The following is a 27,109-nucleotide window of genomic DNA, read 5'->3' as shown; positions in this document are numbered from 1 at the left end:
GTTTGCATGTAATTCCTGAAACGACTCATAGAAATTATAATTTGGATTTTCGAATTCAAGTAATTGTCTTATAAATTTTTTAAAACTCTAAATTTAGTTGCCCCTTCATTAAAAGTAGTGTAAGGGTTTAATTGCACTGTTGTTCCAACTTCCTCTATTGTCTGTCTACCCTACCTTGTGTGCTCAGACAAATATGTGTGAATAATTTCCAATTTAGCAATCTTATTTCCTGTTGATTAAATCAGACTAGATGTATAAAAACAGTTCTGAGGATTATTATATAGTCCAATAAAAATAGTTCTCCTGCTCTTTACCCTGAAAACTTATATAACCTCATTTTTATATAGTTTGATTTTCTCCAAAGATTTTTTTCCCAAGAGTGTTTTGTGTTTAGATTATATTTCAGCTGCTTTCCCCTACCTTCTCCTAAGTCAGCCTCCTTCCTCTATCCTGATTAACTAGAATTGGGACTACGGTAGAATAACCAATTGCTTATTTTTTTCACCACAAAACCATAGGTTGTCATGGCTTTTCTCCTAGACATTTTAGGAGGTTAGAACTTTTAATCAATTTATATGTAATATATATATTCATATATATATATAATATAATCAACTTATATCTATTGAGGTTTTAATCAAAGAGGCAAGATTTTTTTTAAAGGATTAGATTTACTTAGAGAAATTCATTAGGTATGACCATTTTCTCCTTTTCCTTCCTTACAGGAAGAAAACTCATTCTTAGTACATCTGTCACTTCTCTACCTTATACACTTCTGCTTTTGTAGTCCTATAGTCTCTGACAGCTGGATATTGTCTCATGAAATGATGATATATTCACATGAGAAAATTTAGGGTTACTTCTTGGAAGAAGTTGGAGAGGTATTGCGAATAGCCCCATATAGATCGTAGAGAATCAAAAAGTCACCTTGTATATCACCAATTAGTTGCAGAGATGTTGTAATACTATTACTAAGCACAATAATAATGATGATAGCTAACATTTTTGAGACTATAAGATAAGGGCAACAATAATAACAAAGTTATTGTTCACTTTATTCTAAAGACAACATTAAGTGTTTTGCTTGCATTATCTTATAACTCTTGACTAAGCCACCCTTTAAAAACAGTAGAATCTTCTGTTATTAGGCACCTCAGGATTCCAATTTGCAAAGCCAGGCTTTAACTCAATTCTGTACTTTTGTACCAAGAGTTCTCAAAAATTTTGGTCTCAAAACTCCTTTACACACTTAAAAACTAGGATTGAAAGAATTTTCATTTATGTAGGCTTATATCTATTGAGGTTTCTGTATTAGAAATTAAAATTGAGGGGCACCTGGGTGGCGCATTCGTTAAGCGTCTGCCTTCGGCTCAGGTCATGATCCCAGGGTCCTGGGATGGAGCCCCGCATCGGGCTCCCTACTCAGCGGGAAGACTGCTTCTCCCACCACTCCCCCTGCTTGTGTTCCCTCTCGCGCTGTGTCTCTCTCTGTCAAATAAATTTAAAAAAAAGAAATTAAAACTGAGGAATTTTTAAAAAATCATTATGTGTTAATTAAATAGCATTTTTTAATGAAATATAACTGAATTTTCTAAAACAAAACAAAAAATTAGCAAGAACAGTGCATTGTTATACTTTTTTTTTTTTTTTTTTGGCTAATCGCTTTAATGTCTGGCTTAACAGAAGGTAGCTGGATTGTCATATCTGCTTATGCATTCAATCTGTTGCAATTTGTTGTTTTAGTTGAAGTGTATGAAGAAAAACAGCCTCACACAGATATGTCATTGGACAAGGGAAGATTATTTTAATAGCCTTTTCATAAAATTGTGGATATTCTTCTTCAGTACTACCCAAACTCTACAAATGGTAGTTTCTTAAAGGTTAAATGAAATGTGCAATCTGAAACCATATCAATGAACTTTTCCTACTGTGTACACTAATACGGGTAAATGAAAGGGGTTGAGAACCTCTGTCATTAGCTTAGGAAGTTAAGAAACACCCGACCAGCTCAAGACTATGAGTAGACATATTTATGCATTATTTACTTCAACAATTGGCTTTCAAGCCTGAGACAGAAAAGAGACCATTGATTATTTCCTCCCCATCCTGCCAAGATATAGAGAGGATTAAGAAAATGTCTCCAAAGTGGTTGAGAGCTCTGGAATTAAATAAACATAAAATTGTGATCTTAAAGTTAAGTATGCTATTTCCCCTTGAATAAATTGAGATAAGAAATGAATACATCAATATGGTAGATGCTTTCTTAGAGTGAAATAAGGTAAACCTAATTGTACTCAAAGTCTTTAAAATTAGCCAATATTAGCAATGCTAAAATCATTGTGACTGTCAAATGCATTGCTAATTGTGTATCTGGAAATAAAAATTTCCCCCCTGAACATTCTATTTAAGGGAACTTACTATACTTTCCTCAGGAAAATTTAATGTATATTCTATTTTTTTAAAGGAAGAAAAATCACTTTTGTCTGACCACTGAGATCACAAAGCCTTACTTAGTTATTTGTGAATTTTGAAACTGCATGCTTCATCTTTGTATAAACTAAACACTAACCTGAATAAGAAATACATTTTTTCAACATTTACTCTTTTTTCTTCTCTTTTACTAGTATGCTTTAATAGTGTTCTATTTGCTTTGCTAAATAGTGAGATCAGTTTATTTCTACTTGAAGATATGCAAGAGTCTTTTCTGCCTATAAATTTTCAACCTATCAACTAACATTAGATTTTCATGACAGTAAGTCATTACTAATGATACACATTTACTTTATTACAATTTTTTCTTGAGGGTGGACAGAGAATGTTTATGAATTTGTATATGAAATTTTACTGGGAGAAATATCTTACTTGTAAATAAATGTATTCCATGTGATTTTTTTGTTAAAACTCTTTTTAATGTAGAATGGTCATCATTGATTTCTCCGAATATTGTTGATTTTCATTTTAGACAATTAAGAGATCATCCAAAAATTATTTGTTCAGAGGCCCTTTCCATTATGTGTAAGGATATGGGAATAGAGTCTCAAAAAATTCACAAACCATGAACCTAAAGCATTACTTAGCCTCCACCTTTTTTTTTTTTCTTAAACCAGTACCATGAGCATCAGAGCTAGAGATGAATATATTTGAGTTCTGTATCAGTGTGATACATTTTGTGGTAGTGATATCCATTTGTTCCCCACCCAGTACCCAAGGTTTTATGTGGCATATTTTAAAACTAACGTGTTACAAAATATTTGATGACATTAAACACTTTTCATAAAAGATCCTCTCTGTATCTTCCTGCTCAACTCTAAGTATCAAAAAACAAATGTTGAAATATTACTACATTAGAAAAAAATCAAATAAATTAATAACATTAGCAACTGCTCCAGAAATAATCCAAATGGAGGTGGGGGAAGCAGTAAGTTTGGGAACAGAGCCATTACATTTTTTGCTTTAAAACTTCTTTATAGATTTCAGGAAGTTAGACTCTTACATTTGAGCTCACATTGTTAAAAAGAAATAAAACTTTATGGATACTGAAGAAAATATGAACACTGGTCTCAGGTGTTTTCTGACAAACATGTGGTGTCTTTTCCAACACCAATTATCCAACTCTCTGATCCTCTGACACCAACTGGGTGTCCTACAATTCAGTCCTATTGTGACACCAACTATTTAGGGTTAACATCAGACTCCACAGGCTTTAAGGGCTCAGTCCCACAAAGCTGCCCTCACTTTCAACCTCTTTATATAAAGGATGGTCTAGGGACCCCAATCACAAGTACTGGGTCCCCTGGTTACCTGCCCTTCTGACTTGGCTACAAATTCGAGGGTACTAGCAACCAACCCACCCTCATCCCCATTCAAGTTTGATAATTGGCTACAATAACCCACAAAACTCAGGGAAATGTCATGCTATTACAGTTCATTATAAAAGATTAAGATGAAGAGGTAGATAGGGTGAGGTCAAAAGAGTCTCAAGCACAGGAGCCTCTGTCCCTGTGGAGTTGAGATTTACCATCCTGCCAGCACATTGATGTGTTCATCAACTTGGAGGCTCTCCAATCCCTACTGTTTAAAGATTTTTATAGAGGTTCCATTACATAAGCATGATTGATTAAATCATTGGCTATTGGTGATTGAATTCAATTGCCAGTCCCTCTCTCTGAAGATGGTGAGAGGAGAAGGACTGAAAGTTCCAACTTTAACACCCCCCTCCTGAAGCTATCTAGGAACCCACCAAGTCACCTCATTAGCATAAATTCAGGTATGTTTGAAAGGGGTTTGTTATGAATAACAAAAGATACTCCTATTACTCTTTATCACTCAGGAAATTCCAAGGGCTTTAGGAGCTCTGTTCAAGGAACCAGGAACAAGACCAAATATATATTTTAATATATCACAACTGGGTTTCCTCCAGGTAGTGAGGAAGAGGTTATGGAGGTATACCAAGGAGAGATATTTCTCCTTTCATGCTGAACATTCCTGAATCTCTTCCCTGGCCACACCTATATATCAGTTATCTATTGCTGCCTACCATATTACCCCCAAAACTAACAACATCCAATACCTCACAGTTTTGGAAGAAAAGGAATTTGAGCACAACTCAGATGGGTGCCTCTGGCTCAGTGTCTCCCACGAGGATGCAGTCAAACTGTCAGCCAGGACTGTGGTTTCATCTGAAGACTCTACTGGGGTGGACCATCTGCTCCCAAACTCACACACATGGTTGTTGGTAGAACTTGGTCCTCACCATGTGGACCTCCCCATAGAGCTGCTCAGAGCATGGCAGCTTGCTTTCCCCAAAGCAAGTGATCCAAGTAAGAGAGAACAAGAAAGGGCCCCCAAGATGGAAGCCACAGTCTTTTTATAACTTAGTCTCCAAAGTGATATCCCATTACTTCTGCCAATATATTCTGTTCGTTAGATATGAGCCAGTAAGTCCAGTCTACACTTTAGCAGAGGGAATTACACAAGGGCATGAATACCCAGGAGGTGGGATCATTGAGGCCTGTCTTAGAGGCCACGTACCACATCCACCCTAACATAATGGATCTTAATTTGGTAAATGATAAGAAATAGAGGACAACAGATGACAAAGAAATTTGTAAAGACATCGGTCTGGTTTCTTTGTCAATTTTACTCTCTCAAGATTCTCCAAAGTTTTGCTCAGAGTATTTTCACTGACCAAAACCAATTCTGATTAATTTTATACTCAGTAGCTGGGTCTAGCAGGAAAGCTGCATACAATCAAAGGGGTAAAATCCCAGTAAAAGTAAATCAGTTTAACTTTACTTATTTACTGCCAAATGAATAACAATCTCATATGCCCATCTTTTTAAAGGGAGAACCAGGTTTCATTGGTCCTCAAGGAGAACCAGGTTTACCAGGGTTACCAGGAACAAAGGTTAGTGGAGTTTTTTTCCTTCCTTTATTTCTGAAATATTTTGTCATATATTTTTAATCCATTGTGTTGAAAGAAGTGTGGAGTGACTTTATTGTTTAGGTGACCAGATATTTTTGCCTAATAGAGAACAAAAACACCTATCACCTACTACTAACACTTCTAACGGAAAACCATATTAAATAGAGTAATAGGAAGCTAATTCCAGAAAGCCTCAGGTAAGACAACAGGATAATGAAATATATTAGTTGCTCCTGTTTTCCCCAAATTGTTCCTAAATTGATATGATGCTGTTTGCCTCCTGACCATATGAAAAGGTGGGGGAATTCTGATGAGGAGAGATAGAACTCATTAACTGCTGCTCCTTATCGCCAATTTTAGGACATACTTATAAATCAAACATTATTATTATCCCCCTCCCCTTGCCCCCTGCTCACTCCCTAGATTTCAAAGGCAAGTACTGATGTCATATAGATTCCTAAGTGTCTCATCTCAAAAGGATCTATCGTGAATAATGTCTGAGAAAGATCCTGTAATGAAAACCATGTCATGATCTTACACTTGGCAACCCTAGAGAGGGACCTAAAAGCAAAATCTATATGCCACCATATAAAAAATTATGTTGCTGTGGATGTAGTTGGACCCATAGTTTTCTTTTTATCTACTCAGTAAGACATAAAAAGGTATGGATGGAACTTTACTCATGACAGACTCATGAATCAAAGGGGCAAAATTAGATCAAACTACATTCTTTTATTTTTAAACTGTAGAAGTCCTTGCCTCAGTGTGTATTGCATTCACCAGAAATAAGCCAGGATGATTTCTAAGAGCTAGGGAAATATGTTCATGGTCTGTTTTGACAGAGGGGTCCTCATTTCTGCTGATCAAGAAAAAATAACTCTAATCCTAGTAAATGGAAACTATGTGTGGCCTAAGGGGGACTGAAACTCAGTAGAATTTATGCAAAATTGCTGTTTTCTCAAGCAATTTCTTTTTCACATTATGAGCTGTCAGGCTTATTAACAAAATATGAGGAATGCCTGTTTTAGCCTGAACAGATTCACACAAGAAATGTGCTTTCTGGAATAAAGAGAGAGGAAGCAAGAGAATAATGAGAATTCCGTGTTCATATGAGAACTGTTGTATTTATTCAGGCTTGCTGCCTCAGAGCCAGGTAAAGAAAGAAGCCAGCCTCATAGATTAGCAAAAGAAATAGAAAACTTGGTCAATGCCAGAGAGAACCAGGTGTGAACTAGATCTTTAAATGTTTGTGGCATTTTGTTTGCTAAAAAGGGGGAAGTAGAAGAAACACAGGTAGTAGGGAATGGAGTTCATCCCTAAATATCATTTCTTTAGTTCACTGATTTTCAACTTCCCTGAAGTTTCAGGGCACCTGGCCAGCTCAGTCAGCAGACTATGAGACTCTTGATCTCAGGGTTGTGAATTCGAACCCCATGCTGGGTACAGAGATTACTTAAAAACAAAATCTTTGAACTATTCTGGAGTTGGAGCGCCTGGGTGGCTCAGTTGGTTAAGCATCTGCCTTCAGTTCAGGTCATGATCCGAGGGTCCTGGGATCGAGCCCCATGTTGGGCTCCCTGCTCAGGGAGAAGCCTGCTTCTCCCTCTCCTCCCCACTCATGCTCTAACTATCTCTGTTGCTGTTTCTGTCTCTCTCTCTCTCAAATAAATAAATAAAGTCTTTTAAAAAAATAAAAATAAACTACTCTGGGGTTTCAAAAAAAATCCAGGTGTAAAGCCACAAAATCAACATTGATTTCTGTTCATGAAGAACCCAGCCTGATTTTAACAGATACTGCTCTGAATTCCCAATAAAAGTAAAGAATGTTCTGTACTTGTTTTGTCTTTCCACAAGAAGGGATGTGGACAGGAAATTTGTTTTATTAACAATATTTTAACAATTATATTAACAATATGAGCAATTTTCAGCTGAATTGCTTAACATGAATTTGGTATCATAATGGAAAAGTCATGTTTATTTAAAATTCTCTCTGAGCCGAAGAGTGGCCTTTTTCCAGTTGTGTAGGCAAGTCTGGATTTGTACCACTAAATTCAGACTTCAAAAATAAACTAATCCTGCATATTTTATCCCCAACACAGTGAAGAGAGATTGTAAGGAAGGAAGTTGTATGATGGTATCTAAAAATTTGTTTTTATGTACTGCTGTTTCCTCAGCATCTGTATCAAGTGTCTGAGAGAAACCTATGTCAGTCTAAAGAAATGGGGTTTTATTACAAATAATTCAGAATATTTGAGTAAAATCTTTATTCATTAATTCAGCACATTTTTTTGCCAGAGATTTTTCTAATATTTAAGGATGAAGAGTAACTGCAACAAAAACTCTCTACTTTCCTGAAGCTTACATTCCAGTATATGTGAGACAGAGGTGGAAGGAGAGATAGAAGTAAACACATAAATAGTATAATTCCATAGGGTGACAAGCAGCTAATTAGGGGCATTGTGACAAAAAGTGATTCTAGGTACACATATATAGGCTCCATTCCTGTAATATGCTATAGATAAATGATTTTCTCAGGTTTTTGCTTTTCTTTAAAATAAGCTTATAATTACTACTTTAGAATTCTTCTGTAAAATATTAAAAGAAAGACCGAATATGGTACATTTTTTAAAAATTAAAATTCCATACACCAACAGAGACCCTTCCGTCTCTAATCCCTAGAAAATCCCTTTTGGAAGATCTCTTCCATTTCTTCTATCCAGACAAGTTCCTTGCCTTTCTCCCAGGCTCTCCATTTTCACATTCTTTTCAGTTCATGCTGAAGAACCTGCTGAGTCTTCTTTAATCCTTGCCCTAATCTATCCCATCTCCCCTGCAAAACCCCACAGGCATCCCAAAGTGGGCATGATACAGATAAAGATCTTGGAATTTAGAGCCCCAAATCACCCAGGATGGATCCAGTGCTATTTTATTCTCCTTTCCATGATGAATCAGTTCCTTCAGTGAGAAGGGTGGCTTTCTCACCCATAAACATGCCATCACCAGTCTGAATTCCAAACCTTTTTGATTATTGCAGTTCTACCTATCAGGCAGGAAGCGGACACTCTCTACTCTGTGCTTAGGAATGGAAAACAACACTGTCTTCCTGGAGAGCAATTTGGCAAGCTTTTCAAATGTTTGTACTTTTTGACCCAGCAATTCCCCAACTAGGAATTTATTCTAAGAAAATGACCAGGGGCGCCTGGGTGGCTCAGTCGGTTCAGCATCTGCTTTCGGCTCAGGTCGTGATCCCAGGGTCCTGGGATGGAGTCCCGCATCGGGCTCCCTGCTCAGTGGGGAGTCTGCTTCTCCCTCTCCCTCTCCCTGCTGCTCTGCCTACTCATGAGCTCTCTGCGTCAAATAAATAAATAAAATCTTTTTAAAAATTAAAAAAAAATTAGTCTAATCTTTAAAAAAATAAAATAACCAGATATGTGCAAAGATTTACATACAGAAACATTATGCAAAAAAATACAGAAGTTTGAGCACAGTTTTACATCACAGCTCTCCCACTTTAAAAGCTTTGTGATTTTGGCCAAGTTCCTTAACCTCTCTGAGCTTTATTCAGTCTCCTCATTTGTAGACTCTGAGAACCATCACCTTTCTCCTTTGTCCCAACGATTAAATAAGATAGCGCATGTGAAGTGTTTTAGGCAGCTGCTGGACTCATCAACAGCATAGTCATAAACAACAATAATTATAAAATACAACCTTTAGGACATGACTCAGATCTCACCTCCAGCAAGCCATTCTGGACCATTCAAAACCCTATGGGATTTCCTCTTCTCTCACCATTAGCCTTAATTACTCCTTAATTCTTAACTATTTTGTTTATATGGATCTTGTCTGTCTAACCAGATCATTAGCTCCTTGAGAGCAGTGATCATGTTCATACTTCATAGAGCTATGAATATAGTTAAAAGCTATAACACCTATGTATCTTACACCATTCTGAGCACTTTGCCTTCATAAATCGTGAGATCAGTACTATACTTTTCTTCACATTACAGAGAAAACTGAGGTTTTCAGAACTTAACTAATTTGTCCCAAACACGGAACTGGTAAATAACAGAGCCAGGATTAAAGCCCAGGATATCATCAAATTATAAAACCTGGCACTTAGCCACTTTGCCATGCTTCTCCCTGGCAGATCTTAAAAAGTGGCTACAGAATGAAAACTGTGTCCATGTCTGTCTTGAGATATAATGATGGTTCTTATCAATTCCCTTTAAAGGTCTTCCATTTACCAACATAGGTATCAGATAGGCATTACCAAACCATTTCCTTGTGTATAAAATAGGAATGATAATACAAACATTGAAAAATTGTTTTGATTATTAAATGAGATAACCCATGTTGAGATTAATACAATGCAGGATACATGGTAAATAAATGGTAACTCTGCGCCTTCCTTGATTTTATTGAATTCACTTGTTAATCTACAGGGACCAGCCTGGGGGGAAGGAGGAATTGCCATTTACTTGTTTTGTATTTTGTGACAGGGTGAACGTGGGGTGGCAGGGCCTCCTGGAAGAGGTGAGCGAGGGGAGCCTGGAGCCCCTGGACCAAAGGTCAGTTATTCTTGCATTGGAAGATAGTTTTCTTTGGTTTGGAAATGTGTCCTACTTACTTTAGAACACGAAACTAAAATACAGTTCCTCAACAGGTATTAAAACAGCAAAAATCACAATTTATTGAAATGCACACTGTTTGGTTCTTTTCAAAAGGAATTTTACAATTCAACTTTTCCAGTTTGTTCTGTCCAGTAAACAAATTTAATAACACATCCAAATGTAAAGAGGGAGGTACTGTCATATTAACATGCTATCACTCAGTGTGTATTAAAACTTACCTCTGAAACAAATAATACATTATATGTTAAAAAAAAAAAAAAAGAAGATAGTAGGAAGGGAAAAATGAAGGGGGGGTATCGGAGGGGGAGAGGAACCATGAGAGACTATGGACTCTGAGAAACAAACTGAGGGTTCTAGAGGGGAGGGAGGTGGGGAAGGGGTTAGCCTGTGATGGGTATTAAAGAGGGCACATATTGAATGGAGCACTGGGTGTTATACGCAAACAATGAATCATGGAACACTACATCAAAAACTAATGATGTAATGTATGTTGACTAACATAAGAAAATAAAATTAAAAGAAAAAAAAACTTACTGAGAAAAATGTTGATACGCATTGTGTTAGTTTCTGTGGTAACTTGAAATTGTAGAACACCCTGAAAATATCAGAGCTAAGGATTTATTTCACTATTCAGTCTTTATTCCTCTAAACTTCCTATAAACTAATATGGTAACACTTTATTCTAATAACCCATCCTAGAGACACAGGAAATGGTTTACTCTTTGATGAAAAAGAAATCTATGCCAACACTGTTGAGACTAATGAGGATTATTCATAGAACTCTTCCCATCCATGATGGGTGGGCAGTCTTCAGAATTATAATGGAATGAAGGTGGTGGCGAGACCAGAGAATGAGCTAATGATATGGTGATAACTACTTATGCTTTGTATTATAATAGCCAAAATTATGTCCAGCCATATATTGAGGCAGTTACAATAAAGTGTTTCCATTTTTCATTTTTCTGAGTCACTGCTAATTTCTTTTTTCTGTTCTTATCTCCTCTGTTATTTCTCTTTTCCATCTTCATATTCTGCTATAATAGGGGAAACAAGGTGAATCAGGAACTAGAGGCCCAAAGGGGTCAAAGGTCAGTAACCAAGTAACCATTTTAATGTCACATGAGGCCTTCAAGAGCTGTGCCTTTTGCCTCTTCCACAGAGAATCATGTTTTAAATTCTCACACACTGGGATTGCAATATTTTCATCCCTGTGATACTATCTCAAAACAATTGGTTTGTTTCATCTTGTTTATTTTTGTGTGTTCTTGTGCTTCTGACTATTCTTTAAAAGAAGTTGTATTTCCTGTTTCATGAGAATAGCTTCTTGGGGGAAAAAAAAGGACTTTATTTAATTTACATTATGTAGGGTATAATCTCATTTATTTCCTGGCTGTCTTTGTGATAAATGTTCAAATTATACTTTGCTTTTAAGTTAGTTGATTCCCTCCATGGCATTAAAATTTCACCGCTGATTGAAATTCTTTCCTTGATCGTAGTCTTTATAATATTTGCCATTATCTATATACTACTGCTAACTACTGTTAGCAGAATCATGTTATTTAAGATGCTATCAGCTAATAACATGAAAAAAATGGGTAAAAAATGAGGAAAACAGAGAGTAGAAATTATTAATTCTCTATTCATAACAAATTTAATTATTATGGTCAATGTTATTCATATAATGTGGGTGGAAAAAAATCAAAAACCCTTTTCCTGCTTACTTTCATTGGTCCATATCCATTTTATGAAATATGTAGAAAGATATAGTAAAATGCTTTGAATTACACCTAGGAAAAGGACACTACAAATTTAAGGCTGTCTTAAAAAACTTTCAAGTTGACACAGGTTCATATATATCTCTACTCCAAAGTTTTTCTTTAGACTTAGGAGAATTTTGAGTGTTCTCAGAGTGATGCCTGTGTGGTTTGTGCATGGACTATTCCTGGTTTCTCTCCAGGCTGGGTCATAACACCATGAATGGAACTTTAGAGATTTTTCATCCTGCATTTGAAAAACAAAGCTGGCTTTGCCCTACCCCTGACCTTCAGCCCTGCCAACCTGCTCTAACTAGCTGCTGTCCACTTCAGCACCTTCTGAGTGTTAAAAGGCCTATACCTATAGACTTTTCCTTAGATCTTCATCATCATCAAAGAGAGGCCTCACTGATGACCTTTCCCTTCTAAACCTCCCAAGACTGAGCTCTCCATTCCTTCCCTGTCCAGGTTATCGACACATCTTTTTTTTTCTCAGAAAACAGACAACCCAATTGATCGGCTCTTTTTCCCTTTGCCCCAAATCTCTTAATATAAAAACAAGAACATGGCTCAGTCTGAGAGATAAAAGCTTACTTTGGGTATCATAGAAACCACTTGCTTTGCTTTTGAAAATCTCTAGTAAGAAAGTTACCGTATATATTGTTGTTCCAAGATACTCATCTGAAGGGGAATTTACGGTGCATCTTTAAAAAGTATTTTCTATGTCAGTGGTTTTTGTTCTTCTAGTTGTTACTTCCATGTCAGAAGTTCATAAAAAGGTGCTGCTGCATGGTATTAAATACATCCTTAGATTTGAGAAATTTCTGGACCATTGGCCCCACTACTAATTCAGTTTTTTCTATTTTCACTGGGGAAAGGGTGATCATGGAGAGAAAGGGGACTCTGGAGCCCTGGGACAAAGGGTGAGTACACTTCTCATCTAAGCTTTTGGCCCCTACAAGCCCAGATTTGACTCATGTGTCCACGTGGCTTTTCACATGGCACCTGGACTAATATTACCCAACAACAGCACTGGAGGTAGACTACTGATTATTTCTGCTGCTTCCCCTGTTTTTCTTATTTTTTATTTTGGTCACCAGGTGCAATGAGTATGTAGAGTCTAACACATAAAATAAGCTCCACAAGAAGAAGGTCTAAAGAACTCTTTCTATCTACTTTCCCTCTGCTAACTGAGCAATAACAAGCCCATAACCATCCAGCTAATAGAATTTTCCATTTTTCAATTAAGTCCAATTATAAAGAAAGCAATAGCCCATATTTTCAAAGCCTTTTTTAAAGATAGGCAGGAAATTAGGACATGACTAATGGAAATCCAGTGGCAGAGCTATTGTCTAGGGTAGACATCTTATATCTGTACCCTATTTTGCTTTAATTTTAATGGAATTCTGTTCCTACTGAGAAAGCCAAGCATTTCCTACAGAACATTGTTCTATCTTCTTAAAGAATGAGGAAATAATCAATGAGATGTAGAAGTATAGAAAGAGATTAGGGGTTGCTTTAATTTTGTTGTTAAAGCCAACAAAACATTGCAAGTCAAATCAGATTAGCCTACATTTTATAATTTTCAGAAAACAGCTTCAGAAATTGAATCATCTCTTTTTTAAAAAAATCAGATTTCGTATCTTTAATCTACCATCTATAGGAAGTTAAAACCGCTGTCTCCTTTGCAATAAGGACAAAATTTGAACGTGATTACTCTGAAGTGCTGTTGGGCCATACAACGGAATAGATCAGAGAGAGCTGCATGTTGCTATTTTTGTTTTTGCCACAGTCCCTTGTACAGCCTAGCTTAACTTCCATGATTTTCCCTTGGTTGGTTTTCTTCACAGGGTCCACCTGGTCAAAAGGGAGATCAGGGAGCCACCGAGATCATAGACTACAATGGCAACCTCCATGAAGCCTTGCAGGCAAGTGACTGCCCCCTCCCCTGACACAGAGACACTAATGAACACCCATGTAATATGTGTAAATATCAGCTCCCATGCCCCATGCCCCAGGATCCCAGAGGGCTCCACTATTCCAAGCACACCCTCTTCCTGAGCCCATCCCCTTCTCCATGCCCCGGTGTATGCTCTTTATTTCATAGCATTTTTCAGTCTTTCCTTTTCTTTCCCTTCTGCCTTCAGATATGCTTTAGTGTTATCTGGTTTAAACCTTGTGCTCATTTTGCCAATTTTTGTCTCCTTGCTTCAAAAGGAAGCCTCGCAAAGCAATTAAGAGCCCTGTGGCTCTAGAATCAGAGTTGCCTGGGTGCAAATCTCTTGCTTACTAAGTGCATGACTGAGGGCAAGTTATTTAACTTCTCTGTGCCTCAGTGTCCTCACCTATAAAATGGGGATAGTAGTAGTACCTGTCTCAAGAGTTGTTATGAGGGGTGCCTGGGTGGCTCAGATGGTTAAGTATCTGCCTTTGGCTCAGGTCATGATCCCAGGGTCCTGGGATCAAGCCCCATATCAGGCTCCTGGCTCAGCGGGGAGCCTGCTTCGCCTCCTCCCTCTGCCTCTCTCCCTGCTCATGCTCTCTCTCTCCCTCTCTGTATCTCTGTGTCTCAAGTGAATAAATAAAATCTAAAAAAAAAAAAAAAAGAGTTGTTATGAGAAATAAAGAGCTAAATACATATAATACACTTAGAGCAGTGCCTGGCACATACTAAGTCCTCTGTAGGTATTTCTTATTTCTATTACCATTCATAATATAATGTATTACCATAGAGAAATACCTATAGAGTAAAAATCCATAGACCATGTGGCTTGTCTCCATCACCTTTGCTTTTTGTTCATCCTTTCATGCTTGGACTCCTCCATTGTAGCCTGCATCAACATTCTGTTGAAACTTCTCTTATAAAGGCCATTAATGACCTCTAAGTCAAGCCCATTGTACTTCTCACCCTTGATTTTCTGTGACATTTCTACTAAACCACCTTCCTTTTGAAACTTTTTCTTTCTGGTTTTTCTAATCCTCTACTCTCATTTCTTCTAGTTTTCTGCTTTGATAGATCCATTCTATGTTAGTATTTCCAATTTCTCTGTCATCCCCTAATTTTTGGTATACTCAAGTCTCTGATCTTTTCTTGGTTCAGTCACTCCCTCTGTGTTCTTCTGGGCTGTAGCTTCCAAATCTTTCACCTCTGGGTCTAAGCTGCGGGTACCTCCAGCTATCTAAGAATATTTCCACTAGGAATGCACCATTGCCTTATCAATTTCTACCAACACACACAATTATATTGGTCACTTTTCCCACCAATCAAATGATTCCCTTTTTTAACTAATCATTGTCTGTTAGTGATACTAAAATTCTTTGACTTTCTTGAAATAGAAACTTTAGAGTCATTTTCAACTATTGTTAGTCCTTCATTCTTTACATCTCACCACATGCTGCTATTTCCTTTCTCAAAGTGTCTCCTAAGGTTATCTCATTCTCTGCATTCCCAACTTGGTCCACATCCTATTTGTTTCAGGGCTAACACTGCAACAGGCCCTTGACCAACTCTCCTAGCCCTAGTGCCTCCCTGCCCTTTCTAACCCATTCTGCATATCACTCTAAGACTAATTTTCCTAAACTATCTCTTTTTCAATGGCTCTAATCTGCTCAGAAACCTCAATGACCCCCTTACCTACTCTATCAAGCCTGACCTTCATCTGACTTTCAAAGCTCTATAATCCTGCCTTTCCTGTATGGAATTTTCCATTTCTCTGAAACACAAATTTTCCCCAAGAGTGGGCATATTTACCATATCCATAAAAATCACCCTTTTTTTTGCCTGGTTTATCCCATTCTTCTTCCCTTTCTCTCATCCATCTAAATCCCATCCAACAATGTACTGGTGTCACCTAGATGATTCTTCCTTTTGATCCTTTCAAACATTAGCAGTCAGGTCCCCAGTAGCTTAACCTTTAATTGTTGTCAAATCACATAATTTATTTTAGTCCTGCCTCTTACCAGACTGTAAGTTTCTTGGTGACAGAAATATGTCTCATGCTTATTTTATATCCTCCAATATACCTGGCACAGGTCTGGGCATGTAAATATTGAACAAATGGTTACTGATTGATGAGTGAGTACACTTAGTGTATATGTACAATCCATTTCTTTGCTTGAAAGCCACATTAATTTTAAATATTTGCCATTTTGTACTTGATTGAGTTATTTCCCCCATCTTTATGATTTCACTCCTAGTATCTAATGTGATAGATCTACATTTCTATGGGTCCTTTGCTACAACTACCATTTTTAACTAGTAAAGCATCTATTAAATAGTTTTTGCATCTGCCTTCAGCTCAGCCTATTTTTCTTTTCTTTTTTTTAAAAAAGATTTTATTTATTTGAGAGAGAGCAAGAATCATGGGGGTAGGGATTAGGGGAGCTAAGGGAGAGGGACAAGCAGATGCCATGCTGAGGCAGAGCCCAATGCAGGACTCCATCTCACCACCCTGAGATCATGAGCTGAGCCGAAATCAAGAGTCAGACGTTCAACCACCTGAGCCACCCAGCCGCCCCTCAGCCTATTTTTCTTTTCATTTCATTTTTTTTCTTCTGGTAAAATACAAAGGGAAGCATACTTACTGCTTGGAGATATGTTGCTTGGTCAGCATGTTCAGTCAACAGCTTGAAATAGTGCTCAATGCAAGTGGATAAGACTTAAGCAGTAGCCTCTAGGCTATTGTCAAGTTCTAGAACCAGATTTCTAAATTGTTCCTTTTTTTCCCACAAATTGATAACTGCATGTAGAAGAAAAGAGAAGAAGAGAATAAAAAGTTTTGATATACCTACTGTGTTTTCAAAGCTTTTACTTACAAAATATAGGGACATATTTTTAAACTTAATTTATTAGCAATGTTGTAATTTCCCTTCAACTTCTTTCAGTGACACTAGAACTCATACTACTACTTTTAAAAGGTGTACATTCTCTTAGTTTCCAAGAAATGCTCTGATATTTTAGGCTATGGCCATTTTTGGAAAAATTGTGTCTTTTAAAGTAACCTTTGCTTAAACAGAGCCAGGCATGAAGCAAGCTAAAACCTAAAACCAAAAATCTGTTTTCATCTCCCCTTTGCTATTAACTAGCGGAGTCATTTTCGGGAAATCACTTAGTGTATCTATACTTCATTGATCTTATTTGTAAAGTAAAGATGTTTTGGAATAGATTTTTTCTAAGAGTCCATAAAATATGGATATGGAAAAATGCTTAGGGTCATTTTTTAGGAGTTCCTGAACACTCTTGGCTAATATGTGTAAACGCACTATACTTTTTAAAAAAATTAACACCTAGGTCTTGATATGAAATGGTGTATATGCTCAGTTTCTTCTTCCACCTCAAGTTCTATATGACAGTAAACCAATCAATATCCATCATAGTTCATGTTTCTCCATGTATCATCCAAACTAGTTCATGTTTCTCAACCTAAAGATTTATTGTTTTAATAGGGATGTTAGGGCAACTATGTGTTATGCTCGTAAATAGCTTATAGTTATTTTTTTAAAACTATTTGTTTTCCTGATATAGTACTCTACTGGAACAAGGACCCCCTAATAAAATTAATTAAGCCATTAGCCTGCGAAGAGGTAGTAGACATTTTTTCTTCTATTCTTAACCAGTGATAGATATTCACCATTTTACCGATTTCGTTTTGTTTTAAAGATTTTATTTATTTATTTCAGAGAGAGAGAGAGAGAGCACAAGCGGGGTGGGGCAAAAGAAGAGGGAGAGAGAGAATCTCAAGCAGACTCCCCACTGAGCGTGGAGCCCTGACTCAGGGCTCAATCTCATGACCTGAGCCAAAATCAAGAGTCAGTCGTTCAACCAGCTGAGCTACCCAGGTGCTCCACAGATTTCATTTTATTATCTCCTCCTCTAAAAATAAATCTGCCCCCCAAAATCTAGAATAATTAGGTAAATAGGTGTATATTACAATTATAAAAACATCACATTAGAAATATAAAATTTGACCATTGCCTCTATTGAAAATTGTTATTTACATAAACATCTGCCATAAGCCATTTATTTTGATTTTTAAGTTTCCAAAATTAGCAGTAAAACCTTTCTATTTCCTAACTCAAGTTTTTAAAAACGTTCAATACCATCTAACTTAAACCTATTGTCTAGTGTAAATATGGGTGATTTTCAGCTTGCATCATTTGAGAAACGAAAGAAAAATAACTTTTAATTCTAAAGAAATTCACATAAGCATCTCAGGGAATAAATAAATCACAAAACAGCCTGTAAGGCTTCAACCTGTTTATAATTGCTCCAGTTCATGTCTCCCATTTCACATCGTGCCTCATAGAGAACAAGGTGTCTTTCTCCATCACTACCAAAAATTCTGGTTTTCCCATCATTCCTGGAGTTCGAGAGATAACACTGTTGAGTTCACATAGGTTTAACTTAGACATCCAGAGTGAGTCAACATCTTTAGGATGTGTCTGTGTGTCTGCACATGGGTGCTTCAGGATGGTGGTAAAAACTATGTTGTTTAGAAGTTAAGCTTAGTTTGTCATTTGTTTTTTTTATTATTAGCTGGATGAAACCTACCCTATGTAACTGTTAGGTCTCACAAAATGTAGTTATTTAACAAGATGACATAAACTCCATCTGTTAGATAGTACAGTTACCATTAATAATATGCCTTTATTAGGCAACTCATTATAAAACATGTTGTTATCCTTACATTTTAAAAAAAGACAAACTAGTTTTGTGTCCAGGTGGAAAATGAATTCAAATATGATGCATTTGGAAAATGTCAGAGAGTTCAAATTGTAAAGTCCCTTCCCTTTCTAAGGTTTTATGATTCTGCTTTGTAGTTAAAAATATAATATATAATTGGAAGGCAGTGATAAAGAAATTATTTCTACTCTATAATATTCTAATAGCCTTTTTTAAAATGACTCACCTACTTATAGGAGCAAAGAAGTAGCTTTCTCATAACCATAAATCTGACTCCTGCTCTAGGTGAATCCCTTAAGAATAAAGTAAGTGGGGCCTTATGTTACACAAATATGATAGTATAAAAATCTGGACCTTGATTTTTTTTTTTTAATTTTAAAATAAAAAAAAATTTTTTGCCCCCAATTTGTGACCACTTTTCCTTTTGTCTTAGAAGAACTGGTGGTGTTTTTTTTTTCCCTACTGTGTTTTCCATGAAGCTGTAATGACCACGACTGATTTTATCATAGAATACAAACTTTAACCATTTGTACACATGCATAAATATATTGTTTTCTAAGGAATGATGACACCATGTCACTAGAGACCCAAGTGTTTGAAGCAAGATTGGTAATATTAAGATTATTTTTTACAACAACGATAATAAACAACAGCAGCAACCTGAATCAAAAATTGGAATGGAGGAGTGGAAAACAAAAGGATGGTTTTAAACCAATATTCACAACTTTACGAATAACTGGGTAACGTTTTTCTGTGACCAGAGTCGCTGATGGAAAATGTGCTCCCTCTGTGACCACATCAGGGGGTTATGGGCCCTACAGAACTTTTAGCATGAGTGGTGCCTGGGTGGATCAGTTGGTTGAACGATCAACTCTTGATTTCAGCTCAGGTCATGATCTCAGGGTGGTGAGATCGAGACCCACCTGGGGCTCCATGCTGGGTGTGGAGCCTCCTTGAGATTCTCTCTCTCCTTCTCCCTCTCCCTATGCCCTTCCTCACCGACCCCCCCCCCCTCCGTCCCTCTGGCCACACGTCTTCTCTCTCTCTCTCACACACACAACACAAAAAGAACTTTTAGCACAAGACTTAGTCTAGAAAACATTAATGCAGAAATGATTCATGGATTAAGGATGAAATGTTGTGGAAATTCATACTTAGTACTTTTCACTAAGAAATTGGATGAATTCCATGTCAACTCCTCTCTTTAGCCATGGCACCCAAAAAAGCTAATTATAATGCAACAAATAAGCTAAAGTCTAAAAAAGAAAAATAATATTGCTTATACATACAATTGGATATTTGTTTTCTCTAATTGAACTGCTCTAGAATGAAACTTTTGTGAATAGCAATTTCTCAGTGCACAGTCATGCCAACAAAGCTCTATGGTATACCATTTTACTACATAAATTTTTTTAATCAGGTGAATTAAAATTTTGACATTTTCTTTTTTCTTTACACATAGATTTTTTAAAGAAAAATCTAAAAATAGTTTAAAAAACAATCTTATCAGGTGATGAATGACATTCTGACCCCTGCTCCCCCCAAAATCTTTACAACTATACTATATTCATTTAAAGATAGGATATGTTTTCAGTATCTTGTCAGTCCCTTATAAGACATCACACTTTCCAGAACATATTCAAAAATTGATTTTTTCAGAAATGTATTATTGTACTTTAGCACACAAAATAGGTAATTCTGTCTTTGTCAATACATTTTCCCAACAGAGGATTACCACCCTAACTGTCACGGTAACTCCCGTTGCATGATTTCTGTGGTCTGTGACTTCGTATTTGGTGTTGATGCATGCCAGTCATAATGGTACTAATGTAGCACTTGTTTTTGTCTGATATTTAGTTTTATGCTTCCTTATATCCTTTTATAACATTTACCCCAATTAAACCATTTGTTTGCTTAGTGAAAAAGACCAAAAAAAAGTTATTGTTACTTTTCTTAAAACCTTTGGCCTTATAATAATATAGCTGTGTTCCTTAGTGTTTGAGAAATCAAATCCCTTGTGTGTGGGGGGAGGCCAGGTGTCTAGAAACACAGGTAATATTAGTAAGCTAACTCATCCCAAGGAGATGAATGTGGGACACAGCAGCAATTTTGCATTATCTTATAGAATAAACTCAAAAGCATCTTCAGTGTTATTTTACCTAAATGTATTGATATTTTTGCATATAAGTAAGTCATTTTTATAATTCCATAGCTGGTTAAATTTGTCCTCATTGCAAATTAATATTGGGGGATGTTTGATTATGACAGAAATAAGGGAAGTATATAGTGTACTTACTATTTAAAGCATAAATTGCAATACATATACTTGCTACTTTTTATAACTTTGTCTTTTCTTGATTTAGGGTCCCCCTGGACCACCTGGACCTCAAGGACTACAAGGGCCAAAGGTTATTCTTTATTTTACTTGTTTCCATTTACCATATATGGTATAGAGAATCCCACCTTAAATATATGTATCTTTGAAAAATCATTCTTACAAAATGCTGAAGGAGCTGAGATCACAATATTGCTTAAGGCAGCTAAGAATAGACATTGAGGTCTGGGCTGAAGGAAGCAGGATTGAAGAAAAAAAAGGAAAATTAGAAAAGAAGGGAGAGAAATAAGAGTAACATTAAATTTAGAGGGAGGACACTGAGAAAAACAGAATATTAAACAAGGGAAAAACAAATCTTACAGAAATTATAAAGGTAAAAGAACCACTAATGTAGTGTATGAAAAAAGGAAAATATTTCTATAGAGGAGGATTGAAGGAAAATTTACTCTAACACTGAAAAAGATTTTTCCCTTCAATTCATTTGTAATAAAAAGAACAAGAGAAGCTTTAACATGATGTATTCACAGATGATGATTGGAGGAATCATTTTTGAGTCATTTTTTATAACATATCCTATTATATTTATTCAGACATTCTGCCATTTAAATCTTATCTAATGAAACATAGCACCTATGAATAGCAGAAAACTAGAATTACTTGATTATATTTCAAATTTATTAGTGGTGTTAGCTTTATCCCTCCAAACTTAAACTTAGTTGTTTAACCACATTTGAGCAATTAACACATGGCCAGTGTCTCTAGTTTTTCAGAACTGAGCTATGTTTGTTGAAATATGACTAATCATTGGAGTTCTGTTGGAGATTCAAGTAGTTTTGAAATTCATCTTTTGTTGGTGCCTTTTAAGGCAGTTTATTTGCTAAGTCTGTCATACACACACATACACACACACAGCTTTTGTACCCTTCTCTTTCAAGATACTTAAAAACAGAAAGCTAGCACATAGAAAGTTCTTTTTCTATTATAAAAAGGAGTATAAAGTAAAATATTGCTGAGGTCCTTACTCATGTAAGATATATTTAGAACATGGAGCCTAATTTCAAACAGATCTCATGTAAAACATAAATGTAAGGTTTGGGGTTTTTTAACTTTCTATTTCTCTATCACATTCTGGTCCCTAAGAAATGTAACACAAAAATGCTCCAGTTATTTGTTCCTGGTAAGCATGTCAGCCTGGATCCCTACTCTCTAATATCTTGGTGAGCTGGATTAGACAACCAAGAAGGAAATCTGCAGATTCCTTTTTCATCTGTGTAGAGTCAACTAGGATCTAAGTTCCTTGTTCTTCTCCTCACTTGAGTAAGTCTCCAGAACCAAAATTGGCCTCAGTGCTAAACACACCTCAAGAGCTACTAGGACTTTACCCTTCTTTAAAGCCCAAAGGATCTACAGAATTCCAAAGGGTACCCCTCCCTTGTCCTAAAGAGACAAAAAGATTACCCTTTTGATAGGCAAGTAAAGGCACTTCTTTGATGAAGAATACATGCTATGGATGTGCATATGGGAAGGCTACTCTCAGTCCTGGGAATCAAGGATGACTTTTGGGCTGAAACTGAGATAGGAGGACGCTGGCCAAATGAATGTCATGACAAGTGGGTTGTGGGAGGGGATCAGTCAGACTCCCTTACCTCGCACCCCTGCCAGCCTTCCTACTATGCGACCACTCTGCCCCACCCCACACAAGGCACAATGATCTCATAATTGAGCTCTTGGACTGACTGATACAGTCTTTCAAGCTTTCCATGATCTCTCCTTGGGAAGGTTGGGATAATTGAGGGGCGATGTGCCTATGGCTAAGAATCAGCAAATGCAGCCCGAGTCAAATATAGAACCCATTTGCACCAGGGACTTACAACCTCAGACTGAATGGGAACTATTCCATCAGTGTTTCTCTTTCCTTTATCAAACCAGGATCAGTTGACTTCTTACACATCAAGTAACTCTCTAAACTACATTTGATGAGTGAAAGATAAATTCATAAGTCATGAGTTACGTTTTCTTTTAAACACTCACGGGTCACATTTTGAAGGTAAAAGCTTAGCAAAACAATCATTATTGGACCCAGAGTGCTGACAAGTATTCAGACTGAGTGAAATGAGGTCTTAGCCAGGTGCATCCAACCTCAGCAGACTTGCTTGTGGCAAAATAAACTTTGCTGCTACCACAAAGAACCGGAAATCAGGAGTAAGGAAAGACTTTTCCTTTTTTTCCTTTTTTTCATTTGTGGTTTTTTTGTTGTTGTTTGGTTTTTTTTTTTTTGCATTTGTTTGTCAGGCTTTCTTTAAACATTGGAAAGCTCAAATTTCCTGCTGTGGCTGATAGCTCTTACAGTTTTTACTGGGGAAATGATCTAACAATTTCAATATAATGAGATCTACAAAAGTGATGCATTGATCTAAAATAATATTTTACCTTTCAAAGAATTTGTTTGTTCAGCACCTTTCCAAATGAAAAGTGACTGGGCATTTGTTGTTTGAATAAATATCTAGCTCATTGTTTACATTTGTTTTTAATGGGACATCTTCAGTTAAGAAAAAATAAATAGATAGACTTTGGGTTTGTCGAGATTTCTAATAAATCATATGAATAGTAAACTTTAATTCATACCTAGCATAGTATAGGTAATTGAATCGATCCAAAAGTAATTTTATGTGGATTAAGATATTATCTGATTGATTCTATCAGAGAAAGACATGTATCATATGACCTCACTAATATGAGGAGTTCTTAATCTCAGGAAACAAACTGAGGGTTGCTGGAGTGGGGGGTGGGGTGGGAGGGATGGGGTGGCTGGGTGATAGACATTGGGGAGGGTATTGCTATGGTGAGCGCTGTGAATTGTGCAAGACTGTTGAATCATAGATCTGTACCTCTGAAACAAATAATGCAATATATGTTAAGGAAAAAAAAAAAAAGAAGATAGCAGGAGGGGAAGAATGAAGGGGGGGAAATTGGAGGGGGAGACGAACCATGAGAGACGATGGACTTTTAAAAACAAACTGAGGGTTCTAGAGGGGAGGGGGGTGGGGGAATGGGTCAGCCTGGTGATGGATATTAAAGAGGGCACGTTCTGCATGGAGCACTGGGTGTTATGCACAAACAATGAATCATGGAACACTACATCAAAAACTAATGATGTAATGTATGGTGATTAACATAACAATAAAAGTTTTTTTTAAAAGATATTATGATTGATTCTATCTGGAAATACACATTCACAATCATGAACCTCTATCCATTGTTCAAATGGTATCAGTTAAAATATTGTAAACTTATGGGGCTTTGCATTCTGTTCTTAGGTCAACTGTCATGTTTTTGCTTTTTTCTCAAGTTGGAAAATGAAGAGAAATCATACAGATTTTTTAAGGAGAAAAAAATTAACTAAGGCATATAGGTTGTTTTTATAGAATATGGTCAGCTACCAAATAATCTCTATCAGTTTTTCTTTCACCATTTTTTCCTTTAGCCTACATCTCACTTGGGGCAAAAAATAAAAACATTGGATCTTAGCTACTTATAAGTATTGTTATATATAATCTTCAAGAAAATGTTATTTCACTTAGTTTTGATATGTGTATGATGTAACGAACTGTTCCTGGGTTATGATGCATTTGCTGAAAGTCAAATTGTACTGTCACCAGCTAACATGACTTTTATTTACCAATGATAAATGGAGGCAAGCCATCACTTTTTATATTAACAGGGAGAACCAGGATCTCCAGGAATCCCAGGAGTTGATGGAGAGCAGGTAATTTTCAAAGATATATACTATCATTTAAAGCATCATAATTGATCACCACTTTTATTATAGATTTGGAGCCAAAAAGACATGAGTGTTGATATATGATATCCTCTCTCTTTTTTCACCATCTGTTGTAGAGATTACATTAACTCTAAAAAGCAATTGGTTTTAAATTAGACATTAGTTTTCTTTGCAGAAACATATAAGCAATAATGACATTTTAGTTTTGTCTTAATACTCCTTATCAATCTACCAGTGACACTTCAGTAAATTTTTATTAGACTTATAAGATCATTACCAATTTAGTAAGAATAGGCTAATTTTTGCCAGTGAATACAAATCATTCAAGATTAAAATCACTCAATCAAAGTTTCCACAAAATTAGATATTGCTTACATACGTTATTTTGACAATATTTTTTCCCAAATAAAGATTACACCTAAATTTCAAGATCATTGGAAAAAAACAGAAACAAGTTGGGTATTTGTACCTTCACAGAATATGGCAGTATCTCCAAAGGTTTCCCTTAAAACAGAGGTTGGCCAACTTTTTCTATAAAGGACCAGATAGTAAATGTTTTAGGCTTTGCAGGTCACATAGGGTTTTTGTCACGTTTGTTTTTTATCTGAACACCCCTTAAAATTTTTTTCAAAGATTCAGGCTGTGCAAAAATAATCCCTGGGCTGGATTTGGCCTAGAAGTTGTGGTTTACCTCTGCCCAAAAAGAATCTGACTAGGAGAATGTGGACACTATGGGGAATTCAGAGTCAAATCACAATGGTTAGCTTCAAGATATTTGATGTTTTATGGGCTTCCATTATTTACCCAAGAAATGGCTAAAATCAAGAAGATCAGGGGCGCCTGGGTGGCTCAGTCGTTAAGCGTCTGCCTTCAGCTCGGGTCATGATCCCAGGGTCCTGGATCGAGCCCCGCATCGGGCTCCCTGCTCAGCGGGAAGCCTGCTTCTCCCTCTCCCACTCCCCCTGCTTGTGTTCCTTCTCTCACTGTGTCTCTCTCTGTTAAATAAATAAATAAAGTCTTAAAAAAAAAGATCATAAGAAATCAAAAAGATTCTTCATATAGTTGGCAAAATATGCTCCCCAGGAGACAGTATTAGATAAGAAATTAAGACTGATGATGTACTGTATGGTGATTAACATAACATAATAAAATTAAAAAAAAGAAATTAAGTTTAAGAGTTATTTTAGTATCAGAGTTGAATGTTGAAATCCTATAATGTCACATTAAATAAATGTGATAATTTAAAAATTAAGAGACTTTAGATGATTTGCTATTATTAATCAGAAATCACATTAGAATTTAAAAATCTGGTTGTATTAGGGCACCTGGGTGGCACAGTTGGTTAAATGTCCAACTCTTGGTTTCAGCTCAGGTCATAATCTAAGGGTCCTAAGATAGAGCCCTGCATTGGGCTCTACACTCAGCTTGGGAGTCTGCTTGGGATTCTCTCTCCCTCCCCCAGTACCTCTCCCACTCATGCTCTCTCTCTCTTTCTCTCTCTCTCTCTCAAAGAGAATACAAAGAAAAGCTAGTTGTATTCCTTTCCCAATGTTAGTCATTAAAAATAATTAATCTGACATGCAGAGTAACATACTACATGGTCCCTACATATACAATAGCTGGATTTTTTTTTTCTATAAGCTTCACAAGGTCTTCTTCTGCTATTAAGTCTAATAGCAGAGGTTGGCTACCCTGCTGCTCTCCATCACTAGCTTCCTAAAACCAACCAGGAGCTGATTAACCAGTAGGATCCATCTGCCCATTCAGATACCTACCCAGCCACCCACCTAGCGAGTGATTCTGAACTAAGTGCTATAGGTAAAAGTAAAGAAAAGACGTGTTCCTGTCCTTAAGTAGTTTGTAGTATGGAAAAGATGAACAGGTTTGTGCAGCCAGGGGCCCCTGACTATCAAAACTATGATCATCCCTGCTCAAGAATGGGCCATCTGGTCATAGGATAGTGAAGACCCTTGGATGAAAATGCTTAACAATATAAATTAACTTCAGTATTCTTATTATTACAAAATTCAGATTTGCTAGCACTCAAAAAATACATCTGTTTTCTCACTGTAAACGAATTAAAATAACCTCATGGATCACCTCACAGGGATGTCGTGAGAATAAAATAACACTGTGGAAAAGTTGAAGTGTTTCTAAACTTAATTGAGCACTGGTGCCTAATGACTAGGCACCTAATGATTGGTGCCGACATTATTTACCTTTCTCTATATTGAACCATTGAAACTGATGGTGACTGGAACTTCTGCCTGCTTTTAAGAGGGGTAGGGAAGTATGGATAGAGATGGGAGAAATTTATTGGAACCTTTGTTACTATAACGTTAGTCCTGGTTCAAAATGTATATTGTCCTGCTGAGAATTTAATCCCTTAAATTGTTTTCAGGACCAGTGGTATCGAATTAGCTTCCAGGTAAAAATATAGAATCAGGAGAAACTATGTTAACACCTAAATTCATGATTTTCATACTTAAATGACCTACGTA

At 36.5% G+C, this 27,109-nt stretch overlaps 1 protein-coding gene across 1 annotated transcript in view; it reads left to right on the top strand.

Annotated features, from left to right (window-relative positions):
• Positions 1-27,109, top strand: part of COL25A1 (collagen type XXV alpha 1 chain) — a 450,625-nt gene that overhangs the window by 404,270 nt on the left and 19,246 nt on the right. Inside the window, exons 19-24 of the mRNA XM_045880612.2 lie at positions 5,345-5,407; positions 9,925-9,993; positions 12,689-12,733; positions 13,661-13,738; positions 20,856-20,900; positions 24,549-24,593. Coding sequence (XP_045736568.1) covers positions 5,345-5,407; positions 9,925-9,993; positions 12,689-12,733; positions 13,661-13,738; positions 20,856-20,900; positions 24,549-24,593 — 345 coding nt within the window. The remainder of the gene's footprint in view (positions 1-5,344; positions 5,408-9,924; positions 9,994-12,688; positions 12,734-13,660; positions 13,739-20,855; positions 20,901-24,548; positions 24,594-27,109) is intronic.

Source organism: Mirounga angustirostris, unplaced genomic scaffold (assembly GCF_029215605.1).
Source record: "Mirounga angustirostris isolate CCGP_5_RB_7025 unplaced genomic scaffold, mMirAng1.0.hap1 SCAF_2, whole genome shotgun sequence".
Taxonomy (NCBI): domain Eukaryota; kingdom Metazoa; phylum Chordata; class Mammalia; order Carnivora; family Phocidae; genus Mirounga; species Mirounga angustirostris.
Note: the sequence above shows the minus strand (reverse complement) of the source record. Positions and strands in the feature narration are given on the sequence as shown.